At 35.9% G+C, this 26,234-nt stretch overlaps 2 protein-coding genes across 2 annotated transcripts in view; both read left to right on the top strand.

Moving 5' to 3' along the window:
* The window catches only part of egfra (epidermal growth factor receptor a (erythroblastic leukemia viral (v-erb-b) oncogene homolog, avian)), a 79,272-nt gene extending 67,596 nt beyond the window's left edge, over positions 1–11,676 (top strand). The window contains exons 26-29 of the mRNA XM_067363850.1: positions 4,688–4,729; positions 5,458–5,560; positions 6,583–6,624; positions 8,200–11,676. Of these exons, the coding sequence (XP_067219951.1) occupies positions 4,688–4,729; positions 5,458–5,560; positions 6,583–6,624; positions 8,200–8,555 (543 nt within the window). The 3' untranslated portion in view covers positions 8,556–11,676. The remainder of the gene's footprint in view (positions 1–4,687; positions 4,730–5,457; positions 5,561–6,582; positions 6,625–8,199) is intronic.
* A 658-nt stretch (positions 11,677–12,334) lies between these two features.
* Positions 12,335–26,234, top strand: part of npc1 (Niemann-Pick disease, type C1) — a 30,029-nt gene continuing 16,129 nt past the window's right edge. Inside the window, exons 1-6 of the mRNA XM_067362951.1 lie at positions 12,335–12,455; positions 20,436–20,564; positions 22,250–22,356; positions 22,577–22,740; positions 23,315–23,482; positions 24,249–24,498. Of these exons, the coding sequence (XP_067219052.1) occupies positions 12,348–12,455; positions 20,436–20,564; positions 22,250–22,356; positions 22,577–22,740; positions 23,315–23,482; positions 24,249–24,498 (926 nt within the window). The 5' untranslated portion in view covers positions 12,335–12,347. The remainder of the gene's footprint in view (positions 12,456–20,435; positions 20,565–22,249; positions 22,357–22,576; positions 22,741–23,314; positions 23,483–24,248; positions 24,499–26,234) is intronic.

Raw genomic sequence — 26,234 nt, 5'->3', positions numbered from 1 at the left:
ACAAGATTGTTCTTTTTTTGTTTGTTTGTTTTTATTAAAAAGAACTAAGTGAACATGACAAACACAAATGTTTGGGGTCAGTAAGATTGTTATTTTTTATATTATTTTATATATAATATGTTTATTCAGCAAGGATGCATGAAAATAATCAATATAGTGATAGTAAAGTCAAGTCAAGTCAAATTTATTTATATAGCGCTTTTACAATTGGTAATTGTTTCAAAGCAGCTTTACATATTAGAAGCACAGAGAAAAGGGAAGTGGTTAAAAATAAGCTGTACAAACAAGCGTGGTAATATGTAACATATACAAGATGGTGCTACATTAAGCCAATGTCGGCTGACTCCCAGGGGTGGAAAAAAACCCCTAGGAGAAAAACCCAGTGTGCTAGCACTGGGGAAAAAAGTCCTAGGAGGGAAAAAAAACCCTTGGAAGATATATATAATATATGTAAATGGATATGGAGATCAAAATCTGAATTATACATTTTATTATAGAGATTAAAAATAGATTATATATAAATATATGTAAGCGGATACGGGGATTAAAAATCTGAATTATAGATGCAGCCAGAACTGGATCTGTAGGCCCATTGTCTCCTGGGCTATGTTGTAGTCAGGTCCAGACACAGGTTCTCCATCTGATCTGGATACGGCCTGGATCCAGCACCCAGCAAACCTCAGGATAAGCAGAGAGACAGATATTAGCATAGATTCTTATTCTGATGTACAGGTATATCTAGTGTTATAGGAAATGTTCTCGGTTCCGGCTGACCTAATTATTGCAGCGTAACAATCCTTTAACGGATTTGAAAAATGTTAATGTATTGATAATGTGTTGTGTATGCAAGAGCAAAGAGATGTGTTTTTAGTCTAGATTTAAACTGACAGAGTGTGTCTGCTTCCCGAACAATGCTAGGAAGATTGTTCCAGAGTTTAGGTGCTAAATAGGAAAAGGATCTGCCGCCTTCAGTTGATTTTGATATTCTGGGTATTATCAACTGGCCTGAATTCTGAGATCGCAATAAACGTGAAGGACTATAATGCATTAAGAGCTCACTTAGGTACTGGGGAGCTAAACCATTTAGAGCTTTATAAGTAAGTAGCAAGATTTTAAAATCTATACGATGTTTAATAGGGAGCCAATGTAATGTTGACAGAACTGGGCTAATATGGTCATACTTTCTGGTTCTAGTAAGAACTCATTTTGGACCAACTGTAGTCTGTTTAAAAGCCGAGCAGAACAACCACCCAGTAGAGCGTTACAATAATCTAGTCTTGAGGTCATGAATGCATGAACCAACTGTTCCGCATTTGTCATTGAGAGCATATAGATATATTTTTTAGATGGAAGAAGGCGGTTTTACAGATACTAGAAACATGACTTTCAAATGAAAGATTGGTATCAAAGAGCACATCCAGGTTCCTAACTGAGGACGAAGAATTAATGGAGCACCCGTCAAGTGTTAGAGAGTATTCAAGGTTTTTTCGTGAGGAAGTGTAGTAAAGACTGTATGTGTGATTTTTATTTTATGGAAAAAATTATGAGACCACTCCAAGTTCAGAAATCAATGTTAAGTGGTCTCTTAATTTTTTCCATAGCTGTATATATATTCTGATTGGTCAGTCGATTGGTTATTGATGATAAAACACGGCTATGACCGCTTCACTCAACGGTTCTGTGTATCACTACACAACACCCTTAGCAACTACTCTTAGCAACGTAAACTGTATGTTCTCAATTGATATCGTTCATTGAAGCTTACTTTATTATGTAGAAGAGTATTGTGAGAAAGAGAAAGAAACAAGTTTATTATCTGAATTCAGATTTAGCATTTTCCTTCAGGTCAGTCCTATGTTTATAATAAAAAATCTGTTTAAATGTCTGATGTATTATCTTGTCCTTTTAACAGTTAAGGGGTTTTCCCATGACTGACAGTCAAAGCATTTGTCAGTTGCGTCTTGTTCCGTGTTCACAACAATTCAGTCTTTTCAATATAAAAGTCTTCGTTATTGACTGACACACTCATAAAAACATCTGTCTCAGTTGAACACTTCCTGTGATATCAGTAAAGCAGTGACTGCATGCGATATCAAATCCGATGACAGTGTTGTGTGCTTTCACTCAAAAGGACAGAAAGTTCACTTTGCAGAGGCGTATGTACCTGGCCTGATTTTCGTCTTCTTCTGGCCTCCTTCACCCACTTCCCGTTCCGCTGTCCTTCTGCCTCGTCGCCCTCTCCCCCGCTTCCTCCCAGCTGCCTCCTGATTAATGACCGTTCTTCAGCAGAAAAGCAAGCATGTCTGTCCAAGAGGACTCACCAGGCCTCAGCGTTCTGAGCATTTCCTGGCCTCGCGCCTGCCGCTAAGTGTGTGCAAAGCTCCTTCTGCCTTTCAAGTCTGATTGCTTTCGCGGGCAACACTTGTTAAAATTTTTTTGGCAGAACGAAGGCCTTGAGCTCAGACGGAGTCTTATATAACACAGGCACTGAGGCATAGCCATTTAAGGCTGTAGTTTCTCTGACAGATGGTAGCTTATTTAGCTTATGTTTCTTTTTGTCGTTCCTTGTGTTTTATGAACGTGTTTTGTAAAAGAAAACCTGCGACATGCTTGTGTGAACTGCTGACTAGGTTTTGTTATGGTCCAGGAGCCTCAATAAAGCTGGCTTCTGTTCTCCTTGTAACATATACAGGCCTGTTTTTTGCATGTGGTGGTAAATACAAAGGTTTATGCTTAACTCATTTGAATGGATTAACTATTGTACAACATCGACTAGAAATAATACAAAAAAGTACAAAAATTACATTTCTTAACATATTAGTACCACATCACTCTTATAGGGGTCTTGTGGGACAATATTGCATTCTTCATCTAATTTTTTGAAAGAAAATAAAAACCTAATGGCCCCTCCCACATTAAAATTGTTGAGTGAAATAAATTAAAATGCCCCTATTATATTAAATGTTCCTAACCTACAAAAGGTTTACAAACATTCAAGTTCAAAAACATTTTAATTTTCTTATAATATACACTGCAGCATCACCTCTTTTCTCACAGTGTCTAAAACTGTCCTATAAAGGATTCAGTCTCTTTAAACCCCTCCTTTCCGTGAGCCTGCTCTGCTCTGATTGGTCAGATGGCCCAGTCAGTTGTGATTGGTCTTCTCTGCTCTGATTGGTCAGGTGATTGGTCTACTCAGCTCTGATTGGCCAGATGGCCCAGTCTGTTGTGATTGGTCTACTCTGCTCTGATTGGCCAGATGGCCCATCAGTTGTGATTGGTCTTCTCTGCTCTGATTGGTCAGGTGATTGTTCTATTCAGCTCTGATTGGCCAGATGGCCCAGTCTGTTGTGATTGGCCTACTCTGCTCTGATTGGTCAGGCGATTGGTCTATTCTGCTCTGATTGCCCAGTCTGTTGTGATTGGCCTACAGTAGTACAGCGTGTGTCGGAAGCGAGACGCCCATAGCTGAATTTCAGCTCCGAAGGCTTCGTTAGGGCTTGATACACAGTGATATGAACATAAACAATGGCGTTGGTTTTACCGCAAGTCCTTCTGAAGTGCATGCATAGTGCATTTGCATTTGCAGCATTGAAAACAGCATCTTCTTGACATGTCAACAACACAAACCAAACTCTTCCAGGCTACAACTGCAGTTTTTGAGGGCAGGTCAAAGTATGCGTTGTCTGCAGGTAGCCAATGAAGACCATAGGCTGCCATTATGCAAATTTGTTACAAAACTATGAGGTTTGCGCAAGAAGTAAGACTGAAATTACTGATGACTCTTTTCAAGCAGTTCAGAACTAAGTTTTAATTTTAGGAGATAATAGCCCTTATTTATGGATTTGTAGGTTAGATTGTTATGAGGGCATTTTGACTGGAACAATGAAGCCCAAGCCACATTTTCATCATTTAAAATGTGTTGTCAATGGTAAAATATTCTATTGACAGTGTGTCATATATCCTATCCATTACATTAATGAAGTATGTTCTTATATTAAATACTTATATAATAATTTAAATAGTTTCAATAACCAGGTTAACAGGTGTTTTTGGTGTCAGATCAATTTCTCTTTCTTGGTTGGGATACGTTTCTCCATGACATAAAGTCTAAGAGTAAGGTTTATAAAAACTGAATTTATTGGGGCATGATATTTAAATGATGATTTATCAATGCCAGATCATTAGTATGATGGGATTGACAGCATACAACTGTTTCATGAATCACACATAAACCCTGTCATAAAATGTTTTTTTGCACTAGGATCTGCGCTCGTTTCTATGTTAGATTGATAAATGAGGTCCAATAACTCCACTTATCCTGCACTTTGATCTTTAAAACTTTGCAGACCCTTTTAAAACTTTGCAGACTACATGGAAGGTAATATCTGAAAAAAGCATAACAGGGGCACTTGGAAATATAATGTAAATGTAAAGTATAATTATTTGAATGGCCTTGCGTGTATATGCATGTTATTATAGGTCATGTTCATAAAGATACTGGACTCAGTTGGGGTTGCATAATTAGAATCAACAATCAAGCTTCCAATACTCAGTTGCACTTTTTATTGAAAAACTAGAAGAAAAAAAAAAGTTTGTTTGATAAAGATATTTGGTTTACTACAAATATATAGTTGATTTTTTAGAGATTGATACTAAACACATGACTGTTTTTATTTTGTTTCAGAGTCTCAACAGCAGCATTGGGAACTGTCACAGCAGAAACGGGGTAAGTTACTCATGTCAGATATCAAGACACTGTATCGCATTGCTAGCTAGTAACTTGCAGAAAAAAAAACTAAATAGAGAACGTATAGATATTTCAAGATTGCAGTAGCATTTCACAGTGATTATAATGTGCATTTCAGTTTTAATAAACTACACTGTTAACTATGGACACTTTTGCCCATCTGGAGTTTTGGAACAAAAATTTCAACTAAAGAATGTTCACAATGTATCATTTAAGATGTCCTGGAAGTTGCATTTGTTTAGAGACATTTTCAAATAATAAAAACGTTCAGATTTCATCTGAAGCATGCTCTTTCTTGGCAGTGTTGTCTTCTTGTTAACCAAATACACTAACTTCTGAAGAAAAAAAAAGGTTTTTACAATATTCGTGATGGTGTAAATGATGCCACCACTGAGGGTCATAATTTGCATGAAAATTTCTGTAAATAAATATTGACCTGGTATGTTTACAGTAAATGATCATGTTTTTATGATTTATTTTCATATTTGTGATTGAAAAATAATGGCCTTTTTTAAGAAAACCCATGGAACATAAAAGTTTGCAAGAAACACCTACCATATAAAAATAAAATGCAAGACAAAATGTCTTTTTATTACACAACTGTCCCCAGCTGTGCTTTTACACCTATTGTTAGTTACAAGAAATTAAACCGGGTTAACCATGATAACCCTAGCTATGTCAAATAATACACTTTTACTTTCTCTCAGAATGGTTTCCCGGGAAGGGAGAACAGCATGGTTCTGCGTTACATCCCAGACCCGACAGAGCGGTTCAACGAGGGAGACTTCCAGCCCGCTCCAGGCTGGAATGGTACGACAGTCTCTTGAAATTAAAAAAAAATGCTGAATGAGGACCAAAAAGATATAAAAGAGACACTTTTATGGTGAAATGAGCACCTCTGTTGGTTGGTCTTGGTCTTACATTCTTGTGGTAGACACTGATTTGTACTCTTAAAGGGACAGTTCACTCTCATGTAGTTCTTAGGCTGTATGCTATTTTTCTTTTCTTTTTTCTTTTTAAATGGAACACAAAAAGATAAATTTTGTAGAATATTAACACTGTTTTTTCCCATCAAATGGAATTCCTATTGTAGTTCACACTACTTGTGGGCTGTATTCCAAGTCTGTGCTTTAGAAACAGCCCAAAATTTAAGTCTCTTTTCACTAAAACAAATTCCAGTATAGCTTTCAAGTTTGAGCATATTCAAATTTGTCCATTGTGAACAGTTACATATTTCAAAATATCTCCTTTTTTTCCATGGAAGAAAGGAAGTCATACAGGTTTATACAGAGCCCCTAAAGCAGGGATGGACAACTCCGGTCCTGGAGGGCCAGTATCCAGCAGAGTTTAGCTCCAACCCTAATCAAACACACCTGAACCAGCTAATCAAGGTCTTTAGGATTAGTAGAAAGTTATAGGCAAGTGAGTTTTTATCAGGGATGGAGATAAACTCTGCAGGACACTGGCCCTCCAGGACCGGAGTTGTCCATCCCTGCCCTAAAGGGACATGGTGATGGAAAAATAAATATGAGATGGGATTTTAATGTCATTATGTCCACTAGAAAACTTTTCATTTGTTCACAAAAGTTTTGCTTTGAGTGCGTTTGCAAACATCTTATATTCCCTTGAGAAACTTTGAGTTTGTTTGCAAAAGTTTCCGTTCCCCTGAGGCACCTTGTATTCGTTCTCAAAGGTTTTGCATTCCCCAGGAAACATTGCATTCATTCGCTAAAGTTTCTGAGGGGAACTTAAACATTTTGCAATAGTTTATCAAAAGCATTGATAAACTAGAGATTGGTACTAAACTCTTGACTGTTTTTATTTTGTTTCAGAGTCTCAAAAGCAGCATTGGGAACTGTCACAGCAGAAACGGGGTAAGTTACTCATGTCAGATATCAAGACACTGTATCGCATTGCTAGCTAGTAACTTGCACAATCAAATGAAAAAAAGCCCCTCCTGGCTGGAATGGTACGACAGTCTCTTGAAATTAAAAAATGCTGAATGAGGACCAAAAAGATAAAAAGAGACACTTTTTAGTTTATGGTGAAATGAGCACCTCTGTTGGTCGGTCTTGGTCTTACATTCTTGTGGTAGACTCTGATTTGTACTCTTAAAGGGACGATTCACTCTCATGTAGTTCTAAGGCTGTATGCTCTTTTTTTTCTTTTTTCTTAAATGGAACACAGAAAGATACATTTTGAAGAATATTAACACTGTTTTTTTCCCATTAAATGAAATTCCTATAGTGGTTCACACTACATGTGGGCTGTAATCCAAGTCTGTGCTTTAGAAACAGCCCAAAATTTAAGTTCACTAAAAAGAATTCAAGTATAGCTTTCAATATTCAAATTTGTCCATTGTGAACAGCACTGCTGTTGAGGCTATGAAACAAAATCTCTAAAAATCAAGTATGTATTTGTAGTTAGTTACATGTTTCAAAATATCTCCTTTTTTTCATGTAAGAAAGGAAGTCATACAGATTTATACGGAGCCCCTAAAGGTACATGGTGATGGAAAAAATATGAGATGGGATTTTAATGTCTTTACGTCCGCTAGAAAACTTTGCATTTGTTCACAAATGTTTTGCGTTCATTTGCACACATCTTGCATTCCCCAGGAAACATTGCATTCATTCGCAAAAGTTTCTGAGGGGAACATAAACATTTTGCAAGACAAAACGCAAAAGCATTGGTAAAATATTTTGCCTCCCATCACTTATTCTTTTCTATCACTATGTCCCTTAAGGGGTTCCATAGTTTTGAAACGTCATTAGGGTAATCATCACTGTAATAGATTATCATACCCTTAAAGGGTTAGTTCACCCAAAAATTAAATTTCTATCATTAATTACACACCCTCATGTCGTTCCACACCCATAAGACCTTCGCTCATCTTCGGAATACAAATATTTTTGATGAAATCCGAGAGTTTTTTTTTATCCTCCATTGAAGGCAATGAAATTACCACATTCAAGTCTAGAAAAGTTTGACTTTTTCTACTGAGTCGGCGTTCGGAAATAAACACTGAAGCTCTGCAATGTTAATAGTGTATGAGAATGACAGGGGAGAGATGAATTTGTTGAATAAAGTCGTCATTTTTGTTTTGTTTTTGCGCACAAAAAGTATTCTCGTCACTTCATAATATTAAGGTTGAACCACTGCAGTCACATTGACTATTTTAACGATGCTTTTACTACTTTTCTGGACCTTGAATGTGGTAATTGTATTGCTTTCAATTGAGGATAAAAAAAAAAAAAAAAACTCTGATTTCATCAAAAATATCTTAATTTGGTCTTAAGGTGTGGAACAACATGAAGATGAGTAATTAATGACAGAAATTTCATTTTTGAGGTATTTTTGTGTGTAGATTCACATTTACATCTTAATGAACTGCTGATTAAAATAATTGACAGAATAAATTATTCAGCCAATGTTGTCCTCTTTCCCAGAATATATAAACCAGAACGACACACTGATGTCCAACATGACCAACCCAATTTATCAACACCCAGGGCCCTCCCGCACGATACCGCACTCTTCATCAGCGCTGGATGAAACTGAGGAAGAGTACCTCAACTGCTTCAAAAGCCCTCCTGCTGTCGCCCCACCCGAGTATCTGAACACGTCCCACACGCAGCTCCTCTCTAGCCAGCCGTTCTTCAGCATGCAGGGCTTCAACCCCCAGAACAGCATGGACAACCCTGACTACCAGCAGGACTTCTGCCCCCTGGAGCTCAAAACACACACCAACGGCCACTTGCCAGCTGCGGAAAATGCAGAATACATGGGGCTGGAAGTGCACTAGCATATTCTGGAGAAGAGTAACTGTTAAAATGAGCCACTTTACAGTAGGTAAAAGATGAAAGGACATCTATTTATAGTGGAAACACAGGCAAACATATCGCTGAGTTGTAAGCCTGCCTTCAAGGACAGAACAAGCTTTTCATAACCTGGGCTACCTTTCAAATATGCTTGTTTCGTTCTGAACTAGACTTGGTTGGATTGAACAACTGTGGCTCTCTCCAAATCTCACAAGAGACTATGAACGCCAACAGGATATGAATCCCACGTCGATGCCAGTAGAAACACGCTGGTGTGCTGAAATGGCATATCATGGAACAAGCTTGTCGACACGCATGTTGAGACTGCTACTTAAAGCTGCAGGCCGTAACTTTTGGCGCTCTAGTGGTCAATAAACAAAACTGCATGCATCTTGCGGAAGAACATTGTAGCCGGAGCTACTTCTCTCTGTTTATGTCTATGATGAGTCATGCAGGTACTGGGCTACTCGGCAGTGGTGCCGACCCGACCGGACTAATTTAGTCCGAATATAAACACTTATTATAGGTGTACCGTGTATTCAGGATAAGACAAAAATACGGTTTTGAAAATAGATTCATGATGTACTCGCTCATTATATAAATTTTGTACATTTTGAACACAAAAAAGTTACGGACTGCAGCTTTAAGTACTCTGGTTTCAGTCAAGTCACTAATGTTTTTAATGAGCAAACAAATTACTGAGCTGTCTGGAATCATAAAACTTGGCAGTGGCCCCAGAAAGTATTTGGAAATTTAAGTCACATTTAAAAAATGTCTGAATTTCATTGCAAACAAGAACTGAATATGAACATGTTCCACAATGTTTGTGAAAGTTCCACCAGAAAGTGTGTAATATTTTTTTGTCTTTATTTTGAATAATATACACTATTGTTCAAAAGTTTGGGGTCAGTAAGATTTTTTTTAAACAAATTAATGTTTCTATTCAGCAAGGATGCATTAAATTGATCAGACTTTTAAAATGTTACAAAACTTAATGAATTTGTTTCAAATGTGTTCTTTTGAACTTTCTATTCATCAAAGGACCGCTGAAAACAATCTGATCTCACAGCAATTTGTACGTATTTACGAGTTGCCAAATTTGTATGAATTCATACGAATGCCCTAACCCTGCCCCTAAACTACCTATCACTGGGGTTTAGACAAATCATATGAATTTGTACGAGTGAGGTCATATGAATTAGCCACCTCGTAAAATGCATACTAATTGGTCGTGAGCTATCGTTGCCAGAAAATGCATCACAGTTCCCACAAAAATACACAGCAGCACACTGTTTTCAACATTGATAATAATAAAAAATGTTTCTTGAGCAGGAACTCAACATATTAGAATGATTTCTGAAGGATCATGTGACACTGAATACTGGATGCTGAAAATTCAGCTTTGCATCACAGGAATAAATTACATTCTAAAATATATTTAAAGGTGCCCTAGAACCCGTTTTTACAAGATGTAATATAAGTCTAAGGTGTCCCCTGAATGTGTCCGTGAAGTTTCAGCTCAAAATACCCCATAGATTTTTTTTAATTAATTTTTTTAACTGCCTATTTTGGGGCATAATTAACTATGTACCGATTCAGGCTGCGGCCCCTTTAAATCGCGCGCTCCTCGCCCCCCGAGCTCTCGACTATAATACAGTGCATTTACAAAGCTAACATTACACACTGTTGGAGATATTTATAAAGAATGAAGTTGTGTTTATGAATTATAGTGTTTAAAAATTAAAATAGCGATGGCTCTTGTGTCCGTGAATACAGTAATAAACGATGGTAACTTTAACCACATTTAACAGTACATTAGCAACATGTTAACGAAGCATTTAGAAAGACAATTTACAAATATCACTAAAAATATCATGTAATCATGGATCATGTCAGTTATTATCGCTCAATCTGCCATTTTTCGCTATTGTCCTTGCTTGCTTACCTAGTCTGATGATTCAGCTGTACACAGATCCAGACGTTAATACTGGCTGCCCTTGTCTAATGCCTTGAACATGGGCTGGCATATGCAAATATTGGAGGCGTACATATTAATGATTCCGACTGTTACGTAACAGTCGGTGTTATGCTGAGATTCGCCTGTTCTTCAGAGGTCTTTTAAACAAATGAGATTTACACAAGGAGGAAACAATGGTGTTTGAGACTCACTGTATGTCATTTCCATGTACTGAACTCTTGTTATTCAACTATGCCAAGGTAAATTCAATTTTTGATTCTAGGGCACCTTTAAATAGAAAACGGTTGTTTGTCATATTTACTGTATTTTGATCAAATAAATACAGCCTTGGTGAGCAGAAGAGACTTATTTCGAAAACATTAAAAACTCTTACCGACCCCAAACATACCTAATTGAAATGTATATTTGCCATATATTTCTTTAAATGTCCCTTGTTTTGATATTATGCTGTATAGGCCGAGGAAAAGATGTTTATAAATGTTTTAATAGTGACTCAAGTGTCCAGATACTTTCTGTTGGACACTGTATGTAAGCTGAACTCAGAGGCTGTTTAATGCCTCTCTGCTGTGAATGAAAGTCAAAATTGAGTTAAATTCAAGATTTAACTTATGATTTTGCTGGAAATGTTGGCTGTGTGGACAGGGCTACGACGATGATCTGTGTATGGATAGAATCAGTCTCATCCGAAGGCCAACATACAACTGGTACATGTACAGAACTGTAATATATGGCTGACATTTGCATTATTGTATCTAATAGAGTATTTTATCCATTGTCATACAAACCACATATGGGGTCACTCATATATTCCATTTCTGTTTGTTCGTACATGTGTTTTCACCCTCCTGTACCTTGCTTGACTTAAATAATAACTAATTGAATCACACATATCTCACAGACAGAACATATCATGATCTCTATGATTTTGCACAAATCAAAGTAAAGTGGTTGGATATCTTAAAATCAGTGTCCTCCTTCTAGCTTTGATCATTCTTTTGAAAACATCAACATTTGCTCTCAAAATATGGTGACACAGTTCTTTCTTCTTTTTCCTCTTGACTTTTGTTATATAAGAAGTAAATTCAATAAAGACTTCTTTTTATAAGAGGTGATCTGTACTTGTTAAATGCTTGTTGTGATACAATCAATTGTGTTTTACTTGCCATTTCATCAGGGCTAATTTCATCAAAGCTGTTTTAATCATCAATTCTTATCAAAAGGTGAGGATTGAACTCAAACTATATGTAAATCACCTGCTTTTATGATCACAAATGTGTGACCAAGTTAAGGGACCAAATATTTTTGTGGCTTACAGGAGTTGTATTGAAAAAAAAAAGCAAGTTTGACCATGTACTGCCATTGTGAAAAAGAGAAAGAAAGAAGCTGAAATGAAAGTAGGCTAAACTTAGAAAACAATTCATTATGATACCTAAAAAAACAAAAAATATGTTAAGTCGGCTAACAATTTACATTAACACGTTATTAAAGTTGTAATTTTAAGGGTGGACTAGCCTACACTCGACATTTATTTGTATAAAGTTTCAAAACTTCAAAACCGGCTTGGCTCATGAATATTAATATAGTCAAGCTCACGCGTTCAGTCGTAACATCTGCCTTTCAGCAAATCAACATGACCAGCGTCACGTTACTTATTGATATTCATGAACCACAACAGCGTGATCTGTGCTACACACTCTAAGCCGGTAGGTGGCAGCAACACTAAATCCCTCGCACTCTCATGCAGAAGAAGGCTGGACGGCGTTTGAAAACAGGAAATAAGAAAGCTTCAGCCCAACAGATGAGAGTTACTCTAGTGAAGAGCTCTGGAGTCAGAGGAGCAATGCCTCTACTCGGGGGAAAACACGTTTTCTGTATTTTATGGGCCATAATTTTATTATCACAGTGGGTAAGTGTGGCGGTGCGTTAATTGTTTATTTGTTATTGTGACTGTAACTTGTGTAGCGTTACGTAGTTGTAGCTTAGCACAAACTTCATCCAGCTTGACAGTTTTCAAGAGTTATCTGGTCAAAGGAATGTTGTGTATTTTTAAAGTCAGAAGCCTTGGTTTTAATAGTAGGAAATGTATTTTTGCCGTTGTAAGAATGAAACGGGCTCTTTTTTCCTTGTTAAACTCCAAGCAGGGGACAGAGGAAATATGATTTGGCTACATCATCTGTCAGACATTGACATTTTACGCAAGAGCACATGATCTAACCTGCAGGATCAGCGTTTAGGAGAGTGGAAACGATGTTACGGTGTTTTGAAAGGACGGGAAGAGAGCTGTTAAGCTGATTGATGAGTCAAATGTGTCTTTGCGTTACGACACACTAGATTCCTAAACCCTATGAGCCGCCTGCATAGGCAGCTTTGTTTTGGGTTGCACAGGTACTTTCCGAGCCTTCGGATTTACTATATAGATCCCGTGATGCCCGAAAATGCTGTCTAGGTGGGTCGCTATGGTGAACGTGATTTCACCAAGTACAACATGTTCCTGGAGCAACATTCCACTCAACCAATCAGCTTTGAGGGACATGTTTACCATTTATGACAAGTTTAGGCTTACAACCTAGGTTAGGTGCTTCTACAACAGTGTTATTCAACTATCATTTCCCTCTGATTTTAGGGATAAGTTATGGGTAGGGTTAGGTTTAGGGAAAAGGTTAGGACTAAATTTTCGGATATGAATGTTATTCCAGGATCAACAAAATGTTGATCCAGGAACATGTCTTACTTGGCAAAATCACAGTGACCGGGTAGCTATCTATCTATCTATTATAAGTTTTGAGAAACCACCATTTTTTCATGTTGATAAGTAATAGATGCAGAAAGAAAGGGAATTACCTGTCCAAGTTCAAGTACTCTTGCTTTCATTTAGCTTTTCTGTGAATGAATGAAATTTGATCATTTTCATTTTGAGCTCATGAGCTGTTTTCATTAGGATGTAACGTTAGTCCAAAACTTGTTTCAAAGGTCACACAAGCTACAGTTTGGCCCAATTCATCATGTTTCACACCAAATATGAAACCTTTAAACTAAATGAATCAACTTTTTCAGGATGTCTTTGTCTTATGTTGGATCTTTTGATTCATGCTGGTGACAGTGAGTCAGAATATAATTTCGTCCTTCTACTATAGTAACCTAAGGCAAACATCACGAGTGTTTAGTAACCAAGTGATCCTAGTTGAGGTCATTTGTTTGGCTGTCCTATTGACTACTAAATAATAACATCAACTTTCTAGTTGTTCCTCAGTTTTTAAAGCTTTACAGTTTGTGTAACTGCTTCCTAATGACATTTTCACTTCTTATCTAAAAATACCTTTGGTCTGTCAAAATAAGTAATGAAAAACCTGTGCTAAAATAAGCACTGGACCAGGGGAAGAAAAAAACAAACAAACACTCAAACCTTGGACAGTTATCAAGGAATTATTTTTTATTAACCTGTTCAACATGTACTACAGTTTTCTTACTAAATGTCAAATACAATAATGTGTCATTTATTATGTAGTTAATCTAATTAATGAAAGATTGCAGACTAGTACAGCATATTTTCAGTGTTGTAGTTGAGACCAGAAGAGGGTCTTCTGGTCTTCGTTATGCAGCGAAGTTGCATATTTAAAGCTAGTGACATGAGAAAGCAAATTGATGTTCATGCAGCCAAGAGAACCACACACAAATCAGAAACCCGTGCACGAGTATTGGAACACGAGTTTTTGTTTACCACTGGCATTCGCTGTGTCGTGTTGGTGGATTCATTATGTCGGACTCACCGCAGCTAACTCATAATCTGCAGTTGTTACTCCTGACAAAAACATTGCCTGCGGCGCCTGTGGAGTGTGGAAAGTTACTGGAGCACGCACGTCTCTCACAAGGAACGTAATGGCAGTGATTGACAAGCCAAAGGGCCAATCGTTTATGTGATGATCACACAAACGATTGGCTGATGTTTTTAAGGCCCTACCTCCTGCACAGATGATGTATATTAATTTTTAATAGTATTCCTTTCAGTGCATCTAATAAATAGTCTGGTATCAGTTAGTAAAGACAGTTTCAAGTAATATTGCAAAAATGTATAAAACAAAACATCCTGTATAGCACCTTTAAGACTGTGACTTAAGATCTAGTTTGACCAACTAGCAGTTAGTTAGGGCTATTCAGTCTTACTTTTCTGATTCAAATGACACTGATCAACCTTTTTATGTAACTGACTTTACAAAGTTGGTACCAGTCTTGAAGAAAAAAAAAATAGATTACTTTAGTTTTAAGACTAGTCTAAGCAGTTTATGCAACTGGCCACTGTGTTGTTCTAAAATAGAATCAAATAAAGTGTGAGTATACATACTAGCCTATATAATTACAATGCTATGGCATTTGTGTTTAAAGATGGCCATCTTTACTATTTGGATTTATATGAAATTTTAACACTGTAAAATGAGTCAATTTGTAACATTAACTAAGGTGAATAAAGTATTGTTCATTGTTGATTTCAGCATTAACTAATACATTTTTACATTTTAAAGTTAATAGTTCATGCACTATGAACTAACATGATTGATCAGGGTATAATTAATATATTATTATTTATTTTTAAAAAGTACAGTACATTTTCATGGTTCAGTACTGTTTTTCAATTATTGAGAGAGAAAAAAAGAAAAGAAAAAGTGTTTAGCACTATTTTATGTGTTCTGTTTGTTTTCATTCAGTATCAATTTCAAAAATGATCAGTTATCGTTATCGGTGAAATCCACTTTCGGCCAACCTTTACTTCAGTGCTCTCCAAAGGCATCATTTTAGGTAGTTTGAATAATAAAACTTTTATTGTAAATTTTTATTATACTCTTTAACTAGAGCTGAAAATAATGACAAATAACCATACTTTGCATAATGCATGTCTTAAATGCAGTAGACATTTCTAAAAATCCCAAACAATTTTTATTTAAAATTATGTATGTATTTTTTGGATGGAATTGAAATATGCTGACACATCATATTTTTAATCGATTGCAATCAAATTAAATTTTAAAAATATAATGCAATTGAATAGAAAAAGTGTTTGTCACATTATATCAACACTATTCACTAAAATATTCGAAAATAGAACATGTTACCTGCTGAAAAAAGCACTTCAATGGCAAAAACCTTTTCTTTAATACCACTACCACTAATTTCAAAATGGCTACACTGTAAACCCGTATAAGTTGGGCTAACTCAAAAAAAATTGAAGTAATCAGTTACATCAATGTTTTTGAGTTATGATGTTCCAAATTTTAAGTAAGCAGAACTATCAAGTTTTGAGTTTTTAGTACTCATGCATGTTAATTGCTCCTACCTTGAAGAACATATTATTTTGAGTTCTTGCAAATCAAATGAGTTATATACTTCACTGTTAAACCTAATAAGAAAATTCAGAAAATGCCAACTTTCTAACTTGTTAACATGTTAACAATAGCATGGTGTAGCACTTGCTAAATGAGTACAGCATTGTAAAACATGTAACTTGCTTTCAAACCAAGCAGCATGCACCACTTGTCACTATGATGGTAACTCTCCAAAAACCCACATTAACGGAAACTATTCTAAATTAGCATAACACAACATTAATCACTACAAAATCTCCCTTACCATAAATCTTGCACAAAAAAATCATTATAGAACACTTAATTTTAGCATTTACTCTCCCTTTCAAGTGCCATGGGCAAAGCATGCTGGGAAATAGAAATCCCAGCCCAGTTTCAGTTAAACTCAAGTTAGTCTAAATTAAAAGAAATGAGTTCATACAACTCAAAACAATAAAACATTTCAGTTTTCTTGAAATATGTCAGTGCTTTGAAAAGAAAAAGAAAGGTCTAAATACTCATAACAGTTAATTTAACTGAACTAATTTGTTAAATTTAAGTTTGTCCTACTCAAACCAATTAAGTATTTTGAGCATTAGGGTTTACAGTGTAGTTATCATCTGACTAATCAGCCTGACAGACATATTGGTACATTACCACTTGTTTGACAAGTAAGGTTTTATGAAATATGCACTCTACTAAATAAAGATAATTAGTGACCTGGACTCTGTCCGGAGCTATTGGGATTTGGGAACAAATGGCTGTTATGAAGCTTTTTATCTTGGTCGTATGACTAACAGTGAGGGAAGATTCAATTCATTCTGTTATGTTTCCTATAGTCACTCATAGCTGTTGTCATAGTATGATCAGCCAGTCACGTAAACTTAGCCACTATGTTAAGACTGTTTTAAGAACTAGTTTGACCAACCAGCTGTTGGACAAGAGGTAATCAGTCTGACTTTTCCACTGCTCTACCTTTTTATGTAACTGGATTTAAAAAAGTTCGCCCTGTTTTGAAGAAGGAAAAAAAAGAAAAGAATAGATGACTAGCTTTTAAGACTAGTCTAAGCAGTTTATGGCCAATGACATGGTGCATATTTTTGTGTCCAAGTGTATTATTTTCTTTTCAAAATATTTTGATAAATTCATGACACATATCCATTTATTTTATAGAACCTATTTAGTTTGAATTTATTTTTAGTACATTTAAATAATTCATATTATTTTATGTTTTATCTTATGTTTTAAACCCCCAAAATGTCAGGTGGTGCAACTGCCCGAACAAATGAACAGACTAAGAAAACTATTTAAAATGGTGTCTTAATAATAAATATCATGGCATAATGTTAGGTTTAAAACCTTTTATATAAACAAATTTTATAAATATCAGTAGTTAAGAGAATTGAAAAACTTTTGTGCAGCAATTTGTATATTCTCAAATGTCAGGGTGGCACAACTGCAAACATTGCTCTTTTATTATGAATTGACAAGGTAATAATAACAGTAAACATGATAATGCATCATCTGGGGACCCCAGCTGATCCTTGTGGCAGAGTGTACAACAGTATATATGGGCAATTCCACGCAAAGGTCATCTTTACTATGAAAAAAAAAAGTTTTAACCAAAAGAACAAAACCCTTTTTAAATTGTCCATTTAGGTCTGTAATATACTGTATTAATGTGCTCTAACAGAAATTTTAAGAAAATTGCCTTGTTTATCCACAATATATGTGGTAAGTAACAATGCTTAAATTAAATTTTCAACCAACCATATTTCATGCTTTCAAAAAAGGGATCAAAGTCCCCATTTTTTAAACTTTAATTTTAGCAGTAAGCATTGTGTAGAAAGATGGATACATGCCTGAGAAATAAATACACTCATTTAGTCATAACAGCACTGCCTGATGAATTTATAAGGGCTAGAATAAAGAGGTCAGGACGCTTCAGTGCTCTGTCACGTCCGTAACGTTTTAATGATTAAGTTTATGTCATATAACAATTATAAATGCAAATAACTTGAAACTTTATATGCAAAGCTAAATTATGTTTATGCTTATTAGGATCAACAATTCATTTCACTACGTTGCTGTGAACAACCATAATAAGCGTTACGGACGTGACCGTTACGGACGCTTCATATTAAATCCTATGAGTTTGCTTCTTTATATTGCTATCATCTGTTTCAGGCTTACCATATCAGAACATACCCAATAATCGCAATACTCTTTGTGCTTTGTTAGTTTTAATATGAAAAAGGTTTAACTTTCAAATTCAGTCGATTTTATTTTTTTTTTTTTTTCAAAAATTAAACAATAGATGTCGCTCTTTAATAGCCTACGGCGTGTGACAGATTAGCTTCTGCAGCGCCTGTAAGCGGCGGATCAGGCGCACATGAATCGATCTTCTCTTCCTCTTGCCAGAGAACGAAATATGAACATCAAAAGGTAGGCCTATATGATACAGTACAACTTATAGAAGAGCATTGTGTCTCATAGGACACTTCCCTCGGGAATTGGGATGTCGCGTTACCTGTTGGTTAAAAATGAATAGCCTAGCCTATAATGATCACAATCCGCGCGATCAAACAAAATGAAAATAATACGATTGCAATAATTTTGACTTGAAATAAAGTTTGATCATTTTGACTCAAGACTCCGCTTTAAACTCTGAAAACTAGACGAAAAAAACCGTGTGGTCATTCATACACAAAACATAAAACTGACATGATTGCGATTGGCAATAGTGTCAATCGGTTCACCTGACTGTGGGGAAAACATGCGATTTTAAACTGCTTTATGATAAACATTAATATTTGTCAATGTATTTTAGCATGCAGTTCTGTAAGAAGGAAAATCATGGTCTCTAAATTGATTCTTGAACAACGCACATGCTTGTCAACATGAGAAATAGGTCTAATCTATAACCTTTTGCAATACAGAGTATAACGTTACATTTGTATAAAGTTTAGTAAAAAGTTGATCAATTGTGGAGTCTTACCATACTGGTATCCCAGATTTCAATATTTGGTGGTGTACATGCTTGCTTGAGGTCTCTGTGAAAGTTTTAAAGCAGTTTTAAAGCAGTCTTCTGTGCCGCTTTCAGACCGGTCACATCCGTAACGGAAAACTGTCACATCCGTAACGTTGTTTTTTCCTCATTAATGCGAACACGAAAAATGAAATAAAATTATTATTTTATGCTCTGTGGAGAGCCAACCCTTCTTTATTCGGTGGGCAGTATTACTTTTGGTTTGCGCAATGTAATTCACAGAATTCTTAAAAAATATGTTGTCACCCAAAACTTAGTGACTTTTTTTGTCACGTCCGTAACGCTGTATATTTCCCTCATCTAAAAAATAAAACAGTTGAGTAGACTGACATTTTTCTAATGTCTGGACTCCTTTGGTAAGGGATTATGAATATATAAATAGACGGTTCAATATGTTGCTATTAAATGCATTCTTTGAGCATTTATATTTCAAGTTTTGACTCCAAATGTCACGTCCATAACGCTGGAATTGCCCATATACATACAACTATTTAGTTGTACTGCCTGTCATAAAAAGTCAAATAATGAATTTAAACACTTTGAAATGTTATTTAACAACTGAAACTTGTTTAAACACATTGTTCATGACTCATCAATGTGCATTACATCAGTTTTTTTTTTTTTTTAAACACCCTTTTTGAAGTGTTACTAGAGGGAAAATCAAATCATTTGTTTTGGAGTTGTATATGGTGGTACAGGTTATTTAGAGATCTTTGTTTTGTAGGGAATTTCACATGGAAATTATCAGGGTGTTAGTTTCTGAATTTCTTAGGCGCAGCATACTCATAGTTTCAGTGAGTCATAACGTGGTCCTTGTATCATTCAACACCAGAGAACAAACAGGCTAAAGGAATGGTAAAAATGATGACTCGGCTGGCCTAAAGTTTCCTGTTTTCCTGCGTAAGGGATGGTCCTTTCACTCAGTCACATGCACAGTCAAGTCACGCTCTTTTGTTTCCAGATGAGCAAAGACTGTTCAGCACAACAAAAGCTTGACAGTTTCTCAGTCGACCCTTGACCTTTGTAACACTTTGTACCATTTGCCATTTAAAAAAATTGTTTTTGATACATCATAATACAGTACGTCATTTTGAAGTGGAGACACGGTTCTACTGAATGCAACACATGTGCCTGTGAATTCTAGTTACATGACTGCAAAACTGATGAAATAGCTGAGGAATGCGCTCTGGTTTCATGATGACAGTCTTAGTGAGTTTATTGGCGAGGGTTTTTTTTTTTTTTTTTTTTTTTTTTCTGCACCAAATAAAGTGAAATGTCTTGTGGAGGACAACGAGAGCTTTTGTCTTGAAAGTAACCCCATAAATAAAACTGAAAAGGGGAAGGAACCTGATTTTGAGGAACATTTAATTTTAAACATCAGTTTTGCATCATGCCGAACATGTTCAGAGCAGAGAGGAGATGATGATCTAAAATGTTTATGACGGAGTTTAGAAATTATTCCTAAATTATTGTTCCCAATGTTTTCTCACGTGTGTCCGCCCAGGTGCACAGCCAGCACTGTATATGGTATGGTGAATGTGGAAACTCCACCAAAATTCAAGAGAAGAAGTTAAACTGCAATTACACAGGCCCCCCTATACCTTTACCTGATGAAGGACAGGAACTGCTACAGGTAAGAGAACATTTACCTTTACAACTGTTCTTTATGACATTTGGTAGTGTATAGAAGGGATAATTCACCTAAAAATGAAAAATGTCATTTACTCATCTTGATTAGAAACATGATATCAACATGTTAAAACATGAGCGAACTATTAAAACATATTAGCAACATGCAAAAACATCATGCCTGCAACATGCTAGCAGTTAGTTAAATCATGCTAGGATGTGCAAAACATGTTAGCAGTGTTAAAACATTAGAAATATGTTAGAAACATGTTAAGCATGTTAAAACATTGTAACAACTACGTGCTAAAACATGCTAGCAACTTGCACATGTTATCAACTAATATAATCATGTTAGCAGTGTGCTAAAACAACATTATATTGACTTCTCTGAGTAAAACCTTCAAACTTGAAGCTTTTCAAAGTTATTTCAAACTTTCACACCAATTATTGTCGGGCTTTATGAATCTAACATTAAAGTTTGTCATCATTTTATTCATCTAACATTCACTTTCTGCCAAACATTCTTGGTCCTTAGACTTTCACACAAGTTAATGGCATGTAGTCACAGAACACTCGCTTATTTTATTTCTATGGAGACAGAAAGAATATAAAAGAACCCCCACCTTTGCCTGACTTCATAATATACACATTCATACTGCCTGGTTTGCTGGGCTTCAATGTAAATGTAAAGTGGACAAAAAGAGAGAACCTTTAAATGTTATTTTCACAGCATTAAAGGAAATCATATGTGTTTCAATGTAAAAAATATATAAAAAATAATGTATTAGGCTGACGCTGTAAGTGACGAGAAAAACAGACAAATAATTCATTGCAATTATTTGTTCGACAATTATTCATCAGATCATAATTCATAGTCGTGACAGGCCTAACTGAAACTTCTTCTTCTTCTTTTTTTTTTTTCAAAAATCCTTTGAACGTAACTTCAATTTGACATTTTGACAAAGGGATTCTTCCTATTATCTCACATGTCAAACCACACAGTGATAAATGCTGTCGGCAGTAAGTGAATGAAGACCAAGATTTCAATCAATGTTCGAAGAATATAATTTAAGCAGCTGCTGTTTAGTCATGGGTGATCATCACGCTTATCATTTCCTGTACTTTAAAGCATAGGAACCCATAAAGCCCTACAGACTACTGTAACCCTTCAGTGGACTTAAGGATCTTCCTTTTACATGCGCACACAAACAATGAGAAGTTTCATCATCATCAGCGTTAAACAGAATTGCAGAAAAGAGTGGCTATGTTTTTAGACAATTGTAAACACTTCTGTGTTTTCCATTTTCCAGACAGTTAAAAAATAATGAAAGAGAAAATTAAATCAAATTTTCATCAAAAGCAACGATTTATGGTGAATATTACAAAAAATATTTTTTGGGGGTCACGTTTTGCCCCAAAATCTAAAGTAAAAAAAAAAAAGAATCCCTAATTAAATAAATAAATATTTATTTATTTATTTATTTATTTATTTATTTATTTATTTATTTTTTTTTTCTTAATTTCTAATTTTAAAAAAATATATTTTATATTTTAGAAAATTGCATTAGATAAAAAAAGGTCTTTAAAGCATACAAGTTGTTTAAAGTCCTGCATTTACCTAATTTGTGTGAATTATTATATCATTTTTTATTTTATTTTATTTATTTTTTATTATTTTTTTTTTTACAGGAGCTGTGCCCAGGGCTGGCTTATGGAGACAACAAAGTTTGCTGTGACACCCAACAGCTTAAGACTCTGAAAAGCAATATCCAGATCCCCCTTCAGTACCTGTCCAGGTATGGCTGAAATACATCTATGAAGATATGCATACAGTAGGAAGTTATGAGAATTGGAATAAGAACTTTGACCCATTAATGAGTCACGAGCAGGTTATTGATTAATCCAAGTCATGTACTTGCTTGACACAGTTTACATTTGGAGAACTGCCCAGTTTACGGTAGTAATATAATGTGCACTTCATAACAGCTTTAACTTGTCCCTGTTTTTGTGTGTCAGGTGTCCAGCATGTTTCTTCAACTTCATGACCCTGTTCTGTGAGCTAACCTGCAGTCCCAGACAGAGCCAGTTCGTCAAGGCCACAGATTTCTCTCCAGACCCTGAGCAAAACAATACGAATGTACTTGAGGTGTCCTATTACATCAGCCAGACCTTTGCCAATGGTGAGGAACAGCGATTAGAGGAGAAGATCCCAAATTTACTGATGCTTGATTCAAAACATCAGAACTTGACTTAATTCAGTAAAGCCCTTGATTTAGAAACGGTCAACAGTCCTTATCAATGAGAACACTTGGGGGCCGTTCACACAGAACGCGTTTTTCTATTCCAGTGCACTACTTTTCCATTGTTTTTCTGTGTAAACACGTACTAGATGGATGTGTATGACCGTTGCGTCTTTTGCAGAATCTTGCACGACACGCGTTCTGAAAACACGCCGCTCAAGTTAAAATCAGTTTAACCTTTAAAAAATCTATCTATCTATCTATCTATCTATCTATCTATCTATCTATCTATCTATCTATCTATCTATCTATCTATCTATCTATCTATCTATCTATCTATCTATCTATCTATCTATCTATCTATCTATCTATCTATCTATCTATCTATCTATCTATCTATCTATCTATCTATCTATCTATCTTGTTACTGTTTTGTATACTTATTTTATACTATTGTATAAAATGTTGTAAGTAAGAATTATGATATAGATATTTCTTTTATGTCTCTCTGCAGCCATGTACAATGCCTGCAGCGATGTCCAGGCCCCCTCCACCAATGTCAAAGCCCTCAGTCTGCTGTGCGGGAAAGACGCCAGTGAGTGCACTCCCAACAACTGGATCCAGTACATGTTCGACATCAACAATGGCCAAGTCCCCTTTGCGATTAACCCAGTTTTCTCAGGTATACACATAAACAAAGCAATTTCTGAATCAAAATTAACTCATAAAACCTCTTTATAAGCTTCAGCATTGTTGCTTGAAGTAATCCATTCGTTTTATTGCTTTCAAACTCATATATTGTTACTAGAGATGCACTGAAATTTTGGCGGACGAAAATGGCATTTTCAGTTTTTGGCCGAAATTTTATGCTGTTCAGCTCTCAGGTTTTACGCTCGCACAGCATTTTTTGTAACTTTGTGAGCGGCTCCCCTTCCGAAGAACTTCGAAGCGACTCTGGTAAGTCTCTGGTAACTCTCAGCAGGTGAAGTCTGTACCGGCACGCAGTTTGCTCTGCTCAATATTCCTCTCTGTGTCTGCGCTCTCTGCTCATTCTCTCATGGCCCTAGTGAACGCTCCACTCATGTACCGCTCATGCTCACCGGAAAAGCAAAGTCTGCTCAAGTAATGTGCCAACATGAAATTTCTCTGTTGTAGACTTGTTTTTGTTTGCAATAGGCCCACTGTGCTGTAACATGGTGTTGATACCGTACAGCCGTGCTGGGCAACGCTGTTAAAATGACGCTACCCTCTCGACAGAATACAGTTCAGTTTTTCTGAATACAATTCAGTTTTTGGCAAAATGCATCCAGAATTTTGGGTTTCGGCCCAGAATTTTTATTTCGGTGCATCCCTAATTGTTACTCCAGATCTGTTTTGCATCCATGAAAGCATATGAAGCTTTATGTTCCTGACATTGATTTCAGTGTTGAAATGTTTGTTGTCCCCAGATGTTCCCGTCATGCACATGACTCCCATGAGCAACAGAACGTTTAACTGTACGCAGTATCTGGATGATGGCTCAGGGCCCTGCTCCTGTCAGGACTGCAGTAAAGCATGTGGCCCTGCACCTGTGCCCCCTCCAATCCTTCCGCCCTGGACCATCCTCGGCATGGACGCCATGACCGTCATCATGTGGTGTTCTTATATAGGCTTCCTCCTCATCTTCTTTGGAGTTGTACTGGGAGCATGGTGTTACAGGTAAGTTACAGATTTGTGTGGGAAATTCTCAAAAACTTCTGTGACATTAAAATGCTGCTATTGTGCTATTTTAAAGGTTCCTAATTTCAATCTGGAGGTCTCTTACAATAGGTTAACATGCATCAAAGGTCAAAAATGACTTCCATTTTCTCATAATATACAGTCAAACCAAAAATTGATAATTTTTTTTTGTATTTTTATATTTTTTATATATTTTTACTAGTGGGTGCAGGACACTATAGTTCATTTATGTAAGTGAGGATAGCAAAATAATGCAAACTGTGACATTTTATACCCAAAAATTATTCATACAGTTGACTACCAGTAAAATTGATAAATTGGAACCAAAGATTATTCGGACACTTTGACCTGACCATGTTTTGCTTAAGTGTTATCTGACATAATTAAGATTATTTTTTTCTGACACAGTTAAACTCTGAGTTCTCATCCATTGTATTAAACTATAGTGAATAAACTGTAATAATGAATGAAAAATGTTCAAAGTGTCTGCATAAATTTTGGTTTGACTGTACATTACACATCACCTCATTTCTTAAAGTATCTGAAAACGTTAATTCGAAGATTCAGTCTCTCTAAACTCCTCCTTTCCTCGAGCTGACTCTGCTCTGATTGGTCAGATGGCCCAGTCTGTTGTAAATGGTCTACCACTTACAGAGCATGCCAGAAACGAAATGCCTATGACCAAATGTGAATTTCAGCTCCAGAGGCTTGCTCAGCATTTGATACACAGTGATATGAACAGGAACAACGGCTTTGGTTTTTTCTGTATCAATTCTTTATCAAGTCTTCATCCTTTTGAAATGCATGAAAAGTTGACATGTCTTCTGTCGACAAAACTAAACAAATTCTTCCAGGCCTTAGCTACAGCTACAGTATTTGAGGATAAGTGGATGTCAAAGAAGGGCAGCCTGTGAAGGTCATAGGCTGGCATTATACAAATATGTTACATCGATATGTAGGTCTGTAAAAGGAAGTAAGACTGGAATTGCTGATGGCGATTCTTTCTTTTAGGAGACAATAACTTTATTTATCCTGCACTTTTGATCTTTAAAATTTTGTAGACCTTTTACATTCACAAACAGCTATATTACACACTACATGAAAGGTAATATTCAAAAAGCATAATTAGGGGCACTTTAAAATTAGCTTAATGCACGCCCAGTAATTTCGTTTTAATTCAAACTCAGAAGAGCTAAGAGTATAATTGCTTAAAGCTCCGAAGTCCAATGAAGTCAATAAGTAAAAAAATTTGTCGAGCAGTTTTTGAGATTTCAGGATTCTCCCATTCAAATAGATTCGACCTTGGATCCCTGAAATACTGTAGCTGCCCGGAGGCGATGCAAATATGGCCACAGAGTGAACAGACTTTCCTTGAAAGGGACTTTATTACTTATCAACATGCAGGTTGAATCAAATGTATATGATGGGTCCTAGCATGCAGGGCTTGACATTAACATTTTATGTAGTGTACATATATAACATAATACACATTTTTCAATTGTAGTCTGTTAAAAAGCCATCTGAAGTTATAAACTAAGTGCAATGTAGTATTGTCAAAAATATTGATTTTTTTTTTTTGTTGTTTTTTTTTTTTTTTTTTATACATATCGATACCGCAGATTTTGTGCTCGCACTCAAAATGCGCACACATAAAGCTGACTCTTAGTGCTAAATTGAGTTCTTTTTTGCTGCTTATGGTGTTTAAACAGTCAAAT

Source organism: Chanodichthys erythropterus, chromosome 16 (genome assembly GCF_024489055.1).
Source record: "Chanodichthys erythropterus isolate Z2021 chromosome 16, ASM2448905v1, whole genome shotgun sequence".
NCBI classification, from domain to species: Eukaryota; Metazoa; Chordata; class Actinopteri; order Cypriniformes; family Xenocyprididae; genus Chanodichthys; species Chanodichthys erythropterus.
This window is presented reverse-complemented; position numbering and strand designations above follow the sequence as displayed.